The sequence below is a fragment of the Netta rufina genome (assembly GCF_964035555.1).
Source record: "Netta rufina genome assembly, chromosome: 3".
NCBI lineage: Eukaryota > Metazoa > Chordata > Aves > Anseriformes > Anatidae > Netta > Netta rufina.
This window is the reverse complement of record NC_140125.1, coordinates 96,964,605-96,978,434: the sequence shown is the minus strand read 5'-3', so window position 1 is coordinate 96,978,434 and position 13,830 is coordinate 96,964,605. Positions and strand designations below refer to the sequence as shown.

The window sequence follows — 13,830 nt, the reverse complement described above, 5'->3', positions numbered from 1 at the left end:
TAAATCCTATGAGAGTGAAAATAATGTCTCTCACAAAATCTCAGTATTTAATTTTTGGTTAAAAGAAGAATCACTTGCAAAGTGAAACATTAAAAATTAGCAAATGCCATAGCTAAAGCTGGCTATGCCTTTAAGATGTAGAATAGTTTTCATATGGGGCAAAACCAAATAACGTTCAGTCTGGAAAACAGACAGTCTAGAGGGGATACTATAGACATGTCATAAACTCATAAGTGGCACAGTAAAGAGAGAGGAAAGGCATTTTCTGTATGAGCTTCAAGGTAAATAAAATGCAACTTTTTAAATAAAATGCAAAAAGCCAGGTTTTAAACAAAAGGGGGCGATTTTACTGCTTGACAAAGAATGTCGTGGAGGTTAGAAGCCTATATGGGCAAAGGGAAAATGGACAGACAGGTACACGTAACATAAATCTGTTGGCAATTACTGATGTATATATAGAACTCAGATCTGGCTCTAGATCCTAAGCTATAAATGGAATGGACTTGGAGAAGGCCTGGAGAGTATAGGAGAGGTTTGACCTGTCCTTACTCCTTCATGTATTTACTGTTCTTATTGACTTGTAGAGGGAAGTACAGACGGACCCTCAAGAAGGGATTTTAGGAAAAGCACATTGAGAGAGATCTTTGGGTTGTGAAACTCAAGGGTATAGGTAGTGTTTCTGAAATTCAGAATTAGGTCCTGAGAGGCAGTTCTGAGGGCACAGAGCTGTCTTCAGCCTTTCCTTTTACCTGACATTACACAACTACATATCGAGCCTGCTAATTTTAATTAACTTCCTGCTCTAGCTGTTAATTGTTGTATACTGTATTCTGCACTGCTTCACTCCCTGCATGCACAGAAAGCCTAGGTATCCACTCAGAGTTGTGGATTCCAGGAATTCAGATGCTTAAATCCTTATCTGGATCAAAGGCCTCCTTTGGCCTTAATACCTGTGCCTTATTTCTCAATACGTAAATGGAGGTAATATCAATAAATCATCGCACAGGATATTGTTGAAGATAAGACCATCTACAAAGGTTTAAATTCTAAACCTCGAGGCTGTTTGACTTGTATCTAATGTTATCTGGTTTTGCTAAGTCTAATTGATGATTACAGTGAGTGGGTGACAGAATTGTGAAATACCACCATGGGACTAAGTATGAGAAAATCTCTTAACATTCCACGTTGGTATTTAGAGGCACAATCACTGTCATTTTTCACTATAAGAGGGAAGTCTGGTATTTTTCCAGAGTTTGGTGAGTTTGGCCAGTTTAGAGGCAGCAACCACTGCCAGAAGAACCTAACACAAGAATAATTAAGTTCACACCAAATAGTTAGGTTCACACCAAACAGACTCAGACCCTCAGGCATGGCAGCCAGATGCCTGTTTCCAGCATTACAGGCTTGTTTCAATTTTTTCAAATTTCAAGACCGTTCTGAAGAAGAAAATGAAATATCTTAACAAGTTTGGAGTCCTAATTTCATAATGTGGTGCATTTGCTTCTTTCAGCTGAAAGTAAAATGCCTAGGAATTTAGTAAGCTGACATTAAAAATTGTAGTGAGGGTCAGAGCATTTTTCTTATTTTGCTCTGTAGTCTAGTGGTCTAGAGACCAGTGGTCTCATATTCCTGGTGGTGAGACCACATTCCTGTGGTTCAATTCAGAATGATCTAGGATAAAAAATACCTATGAATCAAGAGAAGCAAGGAAGAAGGCAGTGTCCTAGATCTAATTATTGTGGCACAGCAATTTCTTGAATTGAAAATTTTGGGTTTCACTCAGTTGCAGACATTTCAACACCATAATACCACATCATATTGATATAATTATGCTAGGAAATGTAAAAAGTCCAAAATCATAGTACAAGGGACCATATACTTTTCTTGTGACTAAGAACTAAATTGGTGACCTCTGCATTTACCCATTCGATAACATAGACTTGATAACGAGAAGAATCTGTGTTAAAAGAGCCTGTTGAAAATATAAAATGATCAAAAGCAGAAATTAATTATGTGAACATGTGCATGTGCTTGTGTGTGTGTGCACTTGGTGTGGAATGGTGACAGATTAAGAAGATGAAAAAGTAGCAAATAGAAGAAAAAAATAAAAATTTGAACATTACTGTAACAAAAAAGGAAAAAGGGGGCAAGTTAAAAACAGGCAGAATGTAAAATACAGCAAAGATCAAGCAGTCTTATTTGTAATTATTACTAATTTGTAATACAGCAGAAAAGACATTCAAAGGAACCAAGGGGCAACCACTCTAATGCTGGTAAAAACATGCCTTTTAGTATATAATGATTTCAATGTGTATCAGTGCTCAATTTTATCACTGGACTAAATCCAACTGAAGATAGGAATAGCTATCCATGTAGAACAGCCGTGTATATAAACACACACAAAAGGCCCCCTGAAATCCTAAGCTGAAAGAATATTATTACGGTTGCGAAGTCAAGCACTTAACTATGTCAGGAAATGTCAGATTAAGACTGCTTGAGTTCAGCTATGAGATTTGGTACCGCTTTTCCACTAGGCTACTATTGCATTCAGTACACAGAATGTGCATTATGTCTTGATGAGTTTGGTATTTTATCTCCTTTATCTTTTTTCAATGTGTGTCTTCAGTTCTTATTTATTACATGGTAGTCAAACCATCCTCCAGTGGCAGAATTGTTCATTTCTGCAGATTTTGTAATTATGATAGCATCCAAGTTCTTCAGAAGCTTGAGTGAACTTAACCTCACAATGGTCTTGTAAGGAAATATATGATTTTATATATATGGAATCAGAGGCCTTAAGTTCATTCCTTTATATAAATACATTTATTCCTTTCACAGCAACTCATCTCTTCAGGTTGTTCACTGGGACTTTAATGCCATCACATAAGTTCACACTATTTTCAAGCAGCATGTCTGGATCCTCTCCAGTCTGCCCTACCGTTCCAGTCCCACAAGAGTGCTCGTTCCTGCATACCTGATTCTGTCCTCGTGGCCTCAGCTTTCCCCTCCCTGTATTCAGTTGGATTACATTCGCCACCCTGTACCGCGGTGAATTACTTTCTCTTCCACGTGGCCATGTTGCAGGCATCATAAAACAGAAGCTTCTTCCTCAATTTTCTGGCCAGCCAGAAAGACTGCCTGCCGAAAGAGGCTGTGATGGGGGAAGCGCCTCTCTTCTGGTAGTCCTAGGCCAGGGTAGTGCTTTCAGTTACTCAGTGGGGACAGAAATATAAATACTGACCAGGCCAGGGGCCCTGGCAGAAAGTCTCCCCTTTTGGAGGGGAGAAAGAAATAAAGTATCTTGTGAGGGACACTAACGCTATGGTGCATGCCAAATATGAGTTCTCCCTATAGAGCACAGCAGCCCTGAGGTGGTTCAGAGAAAGGCTGCCACAGTACTTCAACCTAGCATCTTTCCCCCAGTCTTGTTTTGCTGGACTATTCGGCTAAAATTTTCAACACACGTTAAAGAGCTGTTAGCGTGAGGTAAACAGCCGCCGAGGACAAAGCTTGTCCCAGTTAAAGTCTGGCAGAGGAAGCAGAATCTGAACAGAGGGTACTGAGCATCCATTTCTTTTGTAAGGATCCTTACACTTCGTAACTACCCCTGTTTCTGTAAATACCCCTTCACAAGCTCCAGGATAAAATGTAAATAAATAAATAAATAAAAAGAGTAAATAATTCTGTGTACTAGACTTTAATGTGAAACTTCCTCTGGCAAAGTTATTACAGTTGTTTTCTACGAGACTCCGTGCACTTTCTTTAAGGCAGCTGGTGCAGCTGATGTTATGGGGCTCACCAGGAGCCAGAGGCTGGGGGCAGCAAGCCCACCCCCGGAGCAGACAGAGCTTCATTTACCCTACGCTGGGCTCTAATGAGTGCTAATTACAACCGCTAAGCGCGGGTGCCCCGCGCCGTGCGGGAGCAGCCTCACAGCCCTGCCGCGGCCATTTCGGCGCGGGGCTGCGGGCGCCCGCTCCCCCCCGGCTTGGCACCGTCGATGACAACGCCGACCCCCGGTGCCCGTCCACGTCCCCTCCGGTCGTGACAAGCGGGGAGGAGCCAACCCGGTGCCCGCCCGGCCCGGAAGCCCCCCCGCGGCCGGTGAGGGGCCGCCTTCCTGCCGCCGCCGCTCCTCCTTCTCCTCCTCCTGCGGCCGGGCAACATGGTGGCGGAGGCGGCGCTGGGGGAGCCGTGAGCCGGTGCCCGCTGCCGGGTGCACCCTGCGGGAGGCGGCCGCCTGGCGGGCGGGCCCGGCCCGGGGCGAGGGGAGGCGAGGAGGAGGAGGAGGAGGAGGAAGGCGGAGCGGGCGATGCCTGAGCCCGTGCGGGTGTGCCGGTGAGGCCGGGAGCGAGCGGGAAGATGCTGCTGTCGCTGGTGCTGCACACCTACTCCATGCGCTACTTCCTGCCCGCCGCCGTCATGATGGGCACGGCGCCCACCTACGTGCTGGCCTGGGGCGCATGGAGGCTGCTCTCCGCCCTCCTCCCCGCACGCTTCTACCGCGAGGTGGACGACCGCCTCTACACCATCTACCAGAGCATGGTGCTCTTCTTCTTCGAGAACTACACGGGCGTGCAGGTGAGCCGGCTGCGACGGGACCGCCGCTGCTGCTGCTGCTGCTGCTGGTGGTGGTGGACCTGCTGTAGGGTCCCCCATGCCCACCCCGCATCCCTGCCAGGGGCCCGGGCGGTCGCTGCCAGATGAAATCTCTAGGGAGGAAATCTGCTGGCAGCAGGTGCAGGCTTTGGCCTTTCCCCTCCCAGCAAAGCCTCTGAGACCGCAAGGAAGACTCCTGCCCAGTGCCGCCCGACGATGCCCTTCGAGTGATGCTTTTCACGGCATGCCAGGGTTGTGTTTGCTCTTCCAGTGATGCTTTTCACGGCGTGCTGGTGTTGTGTTCATTTTGCAGGTCAGAATGCAGAAGGGACGTGACAGCAGCCATGCTCGGTTAGCACCCAAGTGGCAGCCTCCTTTGCACGCTTGAACCGCGCGGCCTGTCCTGCGCACCTGCGGTACCGCACTGAGAGCTGATAAGGGAATCGTAGCTAACCATAATTGCACTTCATGCATCCACAGGTTTCTAATAAATAGATTCATAACCTTTAAATTACTACAGCGTCGCAGTTCTCTTACAGTTTTCCTGCTGTCAGGGTTCAGCTGTTAAATTTTGGATCAGCCATGGACAGCGATTATCCAGTACCCCAGAAAGCGCAGTCCAAGGTTTTGGTTAAGAAGACAGGACTGGAGGCCTCTCTTGCACAACCAGCAGATCATTTGGGTGCAAGTAATAATACCTCACTTAACAATTTTCTCATCACACGTTACATATTTGAAAGGGCTACACATTTATTTCCAATTTGAAAGGTAAATAAGGAGACTTTTAATTCTGTATTTAAAAGATACTCACTGTGCCTCAACCAGACTTTCGGTGTTGCTGAGTGTATAGAAGTGTATTTGAAGTCAGTGTCAGCTGTATGTGCTTGGGAGTAAAGAATAACAAGTGCTTACATGTTGATTGGCATGTTACAGAGCCGGTACAAATAGGTCCTTCTTGATATTTCCAGCTAAGTTATTCATCCACTGACTTATGAAACGTTTCTTTCAAAATCAGGCTGGGTCTCCCCTAGTTTCTGCTTCCAAGCTGTGGTTGTAGGCCTCACTTAATACCAGGTCTCATGGAAATCCACAAAGCCAGCTACACAGAGAGCAGAATTGCACAGTTTGACATCAGGATGAATAGAAAAGATACAAAAGGGAAGTGAGATCTTTTAGCCTTGATTACTCTTTAACTAACTCAACTTGTAACTCATGTAACCTCACCCTTGTATCTTGTCCAAATCAGTTAACTTGTGTTGTGATTTACATCTTTTTATTTTTAAATAAAAAAAGGGAACGGGGAGCAGTAGTTCACAGGTGAAATACTTACTGTTTTATCTGCCTTATTTCTTTGTCTAGCATCTTTTAATGCAGGCATTTTGATGTGTAGTAGCACACTTTGGTAATTAGCTGCCCAAAGCAGCAGTGTAGTAGTTTAATTCAACCCCTTGAAAGATGGAGAGCAAGAAAAAATCAATATATAAATTGTACCAGGAAAATTATTCAGTTTTCCTACAAACGTTGCGCACAGAGTAGCAACCACTTTGAACTTTTGATAAAAAACATTTTCACAAAAAATGCCTATCATGTAAAGGTACAGAATGGGCAAGGATAACCAAAACAGACAAAAAGGCAACCATTGTCTGTCCACCTTTGTTTTCTTTGGTTACATTGATAGAAATTCTTCCATTCAAACAGAGGAGAGAGGCCCGTACAGGTGATCAGTTAGAACAACATCTAAACAGAGATGCTTTGTCAGAGTGAGCAGCAGATGATGTTAGGAGGAGAGGAGGTGATGCAGGCAAAGCTGAAATAAAGAATCACAGAAACAAAGAGGAAGGTTCACAAAACCAACCTGGCACATGTTATAGGGTAAGTGAAATAGTAACTGAGACTCGAAGCTAAATAAAAACATGGAAAGTGTGATGCGTATGTAGAAAGGTAAGAGGAAGAATCCTTAAGATTTGTGTTTCATTTCAGTGGAAGAGATCTCCGATATACTTAGGGAGGAGAAACAGGGTGTCCTTTCAGACCTTCCCATGCAAACACTGAACACGTTTAACTTGAAACTCACAGTGGAAAGTTAAGCATGTGCCTGAGTGTATGAGATTGGGATGGTAACCTGAGAGCTCCTGTGAATTGGCTGTTATAAGGCATGTAATTAAATTCAGAAGCGTAACATCATTATATGCAATCTCCCCCCCAAAATATAAGAATATGAACTTAAGTAGCTTCATAAAGGCAGTTGTATGGGTTTACAAACATTAAGACATCATGATAGCCATAGGAGGAAGGAGTTCAGCATCTCTTTGGGGTATCCATTATTTTATTCAGCCGATTTAAGTTTGTTGCAATAATTTTTGTAACTGGATAAAAGGGAGGCCAACAAATTGATCCATCAGGAAACCAGGACATACTGCCTAGTCTCACTGAAGTAAGTAGGATTACACAGACACTTAAGTGATTTACTGAATCAAAGCCTTAAGTGACTTTCTCAGCACTGCTGCAGTCTCACCCTATGCAAAAGAAAAATGTCTTTAACGTTGTGTTCTGTTCAGCATTCCTTAGATTATTATGCTTAGAGGGTTTGTGGTTTTTTGATACGACAACACTCCGAGGCTGTTGTGAATAGTTGAGATGTCTGACCTTAAAATAATAATTTTGTTGAAATTCCCATTTTTAGAATCAGTGGAGTGTTAATAGACTAAAAATTGGTTTGGATTTTGAACAAAGATTATTTTTTGACTGAATGAAATAGTGAAATATCAATATATTTATTTATTTATTTATGAGGAAAATTATGTATCTGTGCATCAATGGCTTTTCATCCATAGAGTATTTAATCCTGTCTTTCCCTTGTGACCATATGTGCAAACATTTTTTCTTATTTTGCACTTGACCTGGGTGTTCTAAGTCAAGTTTATTAAAACAAAAACTCTAGTTTGTGCTAGGAAGACATTTTATCTTTGTAGCACATACTTCAGTTGTGAAATGTAACCAGATAAGGTGATACTCCGAACTGTGTGTCAGCAAGTCTTGAAACAGTAATAATTCCTTTTCTCTTAAGTATTTGGCCTGAGATCTGAAACAATTACAGAGCAATAATTGTTGTGAACGATTTCTAAGTATTTATAATCTAAAGAATGGCTCATGAAATAGATAAAAGTGTTTTTTCACTTTCTCATATTACAAATACTTTTATTTTTTAAAGTTTAAGTCAGACCTGTTAATGTTTTCACCAAAAAGATTTGTTTTGGAAAGCCTAAATAGAACTTGAGCTAAGATGGAATCAGTTTAGGTTTTCCAACAATATTAGAATTCTGTAAATGAATTACCAAAAATAGTCCTATTGCTAATCATCATGCAAGAGTTGGCTGTAGAAAACCGAAGAACCAGTATTTAGAGTACAAAAAGCAAGCCAGAACATGCCAATCCTGAAAACTGGGTAAACTGTACAAAAACATTATGACTATAAAGTGAAATCCTGTAGCGTTCTTGAGATTTGTCAGTGCAATTGCAGCTTGGCAAATATCCATGCATTTTATTAAGGAGCTATAAATATATGTAAAATTAATCTATACGTGGCATTGTGACAGTACTCTTTAACAACCTCCGGGATTATAAAGTCATAGTGATGAAAAACTGTAAAGGTGGTTTGTTGGGAAGTGGAACAGGGAGAAGGGACCTGTTTTGGCCCTATGTTGCTTTGGGTAGAAATGCAATTACATTGAATCTTACCTGCCCTGCTGTAGGCTGCAGGAGTGCTATGGTATTTTTTCCTAGGATGAATGTATATGAGATGCTTGAACTCTGTAAAGTGAGTAGGAAGTCTCAGAGAGCAAAGGGTGTTAATTTTACCAGCGATGAGCCAAAGCAGTCACTGACATAAACAGGTGCAGTTCAAGTGCATTGGAGGACTTGCATTTGCTTGTGCTAATTGTAGATTTGGCCACAAGTTTCCAAATCCTCAAGTAGCATGTGAACAGTGTGGTTGTTTTACAGCTTTTGTCTTTACTGTGTTAGGGAAGTCCGCACTCCTCTATTTCATACAGCACAGACAATAGATGATTGCATCTTAACATAGAAAGTGAAAACCAAAATGACTGCAAATATGCCTGTGATTAGGGTGTTTGAAGGGCTGAAAAGACTAGTAATTCAATATGATGAGTGCTATCATCTCTCTGTGACCCTTAGCATCTTATCCCAGTTGCTGTCAGGGTGATGAAATTAATGCCTATTGTGTTTGTGCACGTGTTTCAGATCAGCTGGGATCAGAACATTCTTCAACCTTTTTGGTTGTAATTGTGTTTGATATTTTGTATGGAGTGGCAGTGAAGAAATAATAAAGAAATCATCACTTGGACTGCTTCCTAAAGGATCATTTTCCATCTGAAAGATTTTGACAATTGAGTAGAATCCATGGTTGAATTAATGTGCGTGGATTTTGTTCAATGCTTGTGTCAGCTCTCTCGCCCTACCCCCACTTCCTTCTGAACAGGAATTTTTGGAAGTGGTGCTTTCATTAAAGGCGTTATGAAATTCTGGTTTTCCTTGTCATCGCAGGGCTCTGGGAGGGCTGTGAGAATCAGACACAACCTCGGTGTTGTTTTGCGTAGCTTTGGTGTTTCTAATAATTATTTTGGAAAATCCATGAGATCCCAGCTACTCAACAAAACATGTGTACTGGGCTGGTACTGAAGCTTGGGCTGCTGTGTGGTGACAAGGTTGAGCAAATCAGAACTTTTCAGGGACACTGCTACTGATCTCTGGACTATACTATCCTGCAGAGTGGAGCCCAGGCCCCAGGTCTTGGCTTGCTGGGAAGCCTGTGAGGAGAGCTCAGTGTGAGGTTGGGGTGTCGATGCTCAGTGTTGTAGCCTTTGGCTTATTTGTGTTGGAAGTGAGAGGTATGAAGTCTGCGCCCAGCTTTATTCCCAGGACAGCAGCTTTGCTAGGCTGGGCTATCTTTGCTGCAGGCACTCTCTGCTTTCCCGTTTGAAGCTGTTCCACGGTGCAACAGGTAATGCAGAAGGGCCCAAGTGGGGAGATGTAGGCAGCACGAGTGCAAGGGCAAAGCTGTAGGAGGCTCACATCAGAGAGGTGTTTTCTGTCCCCAGATGCGGCAGGGGCTGAACCTCCTCCAGATGAGGACCTGGGCAGACGCCACTACCAGAAAGTTAAAAGGAGGTGCTGCTTTTCATCCTTCTCTGGTTGTATTTGCACAGAAGGTGCTGATAGTAGCACTTCGTGGTCCTAATTTTGTAAATGTGCGATTGAGGTCTCTGAGCTCTCCACCTGGTGTGGGCAGCCAGCCCGACAGCTCTGAGTGGGAGAGTACTGGAAGGTGCTGGAGCTGGGAGGCACAGCTCTGCCAGCAAGGCCAGGTGGGACAGAGCCTTTTAGGACTGTCATTTTGGCAATCCTGCCACTGGACCTGGCTTATAGCACACTGTGGAAATGGTATCACGGAGCAGCAGCAGCTCTGGTTAGGCAATGTGGCCACTTTGTGAAACTATGTTAGCTGGTGAGAGGTTAAGATAAATTGTGAATTTTTTATGTCTAATGCTAGAAATAAGTCTGGGGGGTTGGAGCAGTGCTGAGATTGAAAAGGTAATTGAGAATGTAGCGAAGTGAATCATTTCTGTGTGGTAAACATTTGACAGAAGCCCTGCTTTTTATAATGAAAATTTTCTGCTGTTATACTAGCTCAATGAAGGCAGTTTACCCTGGCTCATCTCATTAGGGATTTTGGAAAGCAGCTTTCTCCAGGCGTATGTGTCTTTTATAGTATTACAACAAAGTCCTATCTGTTATTGTAGCAGAAATTAAGTGATACCTGCTAAGCCTAAGGGATACTGCCTTCAGATTGAGATGGATGTCTAATTTTAGACTCTTACGTTCCACTGTGGTGTGAGGCAGCAAAAATAGGTACATTAGGTATGTAAGCTTTGTGCTCTTTCTTTTTTAGATATTGCAAAAGACATATTTGCATATATTTTAAATTTTGTTCTGACTGCATTTGGCTAGTGTTGTGAAGCTAGAAGTCCTTGGAGTAGGCAGTTCTTTTGGGTATCAGCAAGCATTTTTATTTGCTGCAGCTTCTGGCACTGGGGCAATCTGAATAGAATATAGTATGGAGGTACTCCTTGGTCGTGGCTGGTCCTGATCTCCTCCTATCTCCCTGATATATGGAAAATAAAATCAATTAGTTGCAAATTAGTTCTGTTAGTTCTTTTAGAAATCACATATCAGTTACCCATACCAGAACTACCTCTGTTTGGGTTCGTAATTCAGAAACTTTGTGTGGAGATTTGCCTGGCATATATTTTCTAATTGGCAAGTCATGAGTGAACCTGAATTTCGTATCAGCCTTATTTAATACTGTCTGCAATTTAAAACTAATGTATATGTTTTCAGTCCAAAAATAGTTATGCATACCTAAGAAAATCCTAAAAAGATAAGTATTTGTAGGAGGAGTAAAGTATTTGTAGAGGAGCTAAAATCAAAAAATAGCTTTGATTATAAGGACTTATAAAATTCTGTTTCTGAGTATTTAGCCTGTTAGTTTTACAATATTGTGCTTTGATTTGAAAATTTTCTGCTTTAAGATACTCAAATTAAAATAGATTTATAGGATATTTGGTTCTTAATGTAAGTCATCCTAATTTTGCCTCATCTGCTATATTTTGAAATACAGATGTTATTTATCACTTCTTTCTTAACCTGCATGAGTTTTATACACCTTTTTCTTTTTGTGCTTAACTCTGTTTTGGTAGATTCTGGGCCATGGAGTTTTGCAGTGTTCTTCCATGCCCTTTCCTTCTTCTTGCATAATACGTCCAGATGCTTTATGTAAGGGTGACTGTTAATTGAGAAGTTTTTCTCCTCGTACTATGCCATCAGACACTTCTTGCTAAGGGAAGATTCTATTCATAGTTAAGCAGTTGAGTCCAATTATTTCCAACTATTTACCTCAGGCTTACAGGGTGTCTTTTTTGTTCCTCAGTTTTACTTGCATTAGATAAAGTAGGCTCAGATGTCAAGGATTTTGACATTACAATTATGAGGAAGCATAACTTCTCAGGGGAAAACTGCATTCTTTAATCTTTGTTCTGTCAATTTGAATTTAAGCTCTGAAGAGATTTGGGATGAAAAACAGGGAAATTATTTTCTTCATTTCATTTCTGTCACTTACTACTTGTCATCTTCCCTGTTACAGCTCCTCGGTGTGGGACTAGGAAATCATGTACTTCATGCTAGTTTGATTTTTTTTCCTTATTTTTTTAGATATAAAACTAGCTACCTGTGATTTGAATGAATTTCTATATTTGGGCACGTATCTAAACATGAAGAAAAACAGTATGACTTGTAACTGTATTGTGGTAGTTGCAATATTTTTTCCTCTTGAACTTGCAGAATGTCTTGAAGACTTGCTTTGTACATTTTCTAAAGCTGCTTGGGAATCTGAGGGCATGCGTGTTTCTCTTGTGTAAGCAAACATGGTGCACAGTCCCAAGCAAGCTACAGGTGAACTAGCCCATTCGCGTGCTGTGGTGGTATGCAGAGGTGTTAGAGGGATGGTAACTGTGGTTACTTTTTGAGGCTCATTCAAGTTTACTGTGTTCAGATCTGGAGCCAGATAAGTTGCAGCTAGTTCAGACACCTCCCCTCATGTTCTCTTCCGTCATGTATTTGCCTTTTCTTGAAAGTCTGTAATGCTTAAATGATAAATACTTACTGAAAGTGATATGTGGAAGATCTTTTGGAAATCTTATTCTGCTATCACAAGCAGCGAACATGGCGTTTCTTTCATCTTACTCTTTCTCACGCATCTTGACTCACTGATAACTCCACACCAGTTTAGCCTGTACTAGATATAAACCCTTGCGTGAATTTTACAGATAAAAATTTAATCAACTCTTCCTGGGAGTCCTTCACATTTAGAAGCAAAGATCCTATTATAAAGAGCTGTAGCTGGAGGAACACTGCAAATTGTATTGCTGCCACAAGGTTTCCTGCTTCTGGCTGGTGAGAGATGTGCAAAAGGTTACATTTTCAGAACGTGCTTAATGTACCAAGGCATCATAATTGCTAGGGTTTTTGTTTGTTTGTTTGTTTGTTTTTGTTTTGTTTTGGTTTGTTTGTTTTTATTTTTTTGGATGGGAGAGGGGGAGAAGGTGTTATGTACTTCCCACTACAGAAGAGTAGCAAACTAAATAACGGCTAAATTGATGTGGGTCACTTTTTCCATTCTTTTAAGAAAATAAGAAAATTGTGTGGAAAAAATCTCCAGAGTTGCCAAAGGATTATGAGGGAGGTAGCCTAGTGAAACAGGTAGAATACTTCCATGCCCCCCTGGTTTTACATATTACTAAGATGCCAGATGTTCAGAAAAACCCTTCTGTAGAAATCTCAGCTTATAAATAATCTCCTTTCACATATGCTTATGTATTTGAAATAAGTGCAGCACTTGTATTTTTTGTTGCCTTTAAAAAAAATGTAATTATTGGCCGTTTATGGTAAGAGTCATTTAGATGCTCTGACTTTGACTTTCCCAAATGGTCACTGACTGACTGTAATTGTGTGTCACTCCATGATCTGTGTCACAGAATTGCATTGTGATCAAAAGCAGGCCAATTGCAGAAAGATCCAGTAAATGATTTTGGCATTGGAAGTAGGTCTCATTCAGAAAGTAGATGCCAAAATCTGTAACCAGGGCTGAAACAATTAAGTTTTATGGGTGCCTTTTTAATGGTTCCTCAGATAGCTAAGGAGTCCAGGTAAAGTGAAATAATTGTGCATGTTTTAAAGTGAAGTTCCCAAACCATATATAAACCTGACCAGAATGCAGAAGCAAAGCTCCTGTGTCTACAGAGTATTTTCAAATATGCTGGCAGAACTGGGGACCTCAAAAACAGTTTTGTCTCTTACTTTCTGTTTGAAAAAAAAAGAAAAGGAAAGAATGGTGATATTTCTCTTTAACGTAATGAGTGAAAGCACAAAGTGTACTCGTGTGTTCCATCAGTTCAGCTCCTTCTACATACACACAGCCTCACCACTTTGAAAAGCTGATTTAGCAGTGTTTTTTCAGAAGAGAGAATCCGCCGTCCTTAGATGAACCTTCTAAAAGCACTGAGCAGTGTGTTAGGGCACGATGGGATTTAAGATCTGCATCTGCTTTCGGTGCTTTCAGTGGGCTACATCCGGGCAATTCAAAGCTGGCAGACTTGG

The 13,830-nt window shown here is 41.6% G+C and overlaps 1 protein-coding gene across 1 annotated transcript in view; it reads left to right on the top strand.

The window, feature by feature from the left end:
• Positions 1-4,141: 4,141 nt before the first annotated feature.
• The window catches only part of AGPAT5 (1-acylglycerol-3-phosphate O-acyltransferase 5), a 60,734-nt gene continuing 51,045 nt past the window's right edge, over positions 4,142-13,830 (top strand). Inside the window, exon 1 of the mRNA XM_084284325.1 lies at positions 4,142-4,581. Within this exon, the coding sequence (XP_084140451.1) occupies positions 4,363-4,581 (219 nt within the window). The 5' untranslated portion in view covers positions 4,142-4,362. The remainder of the gene's footprint in view (positions 4,582-13,830) is intronic.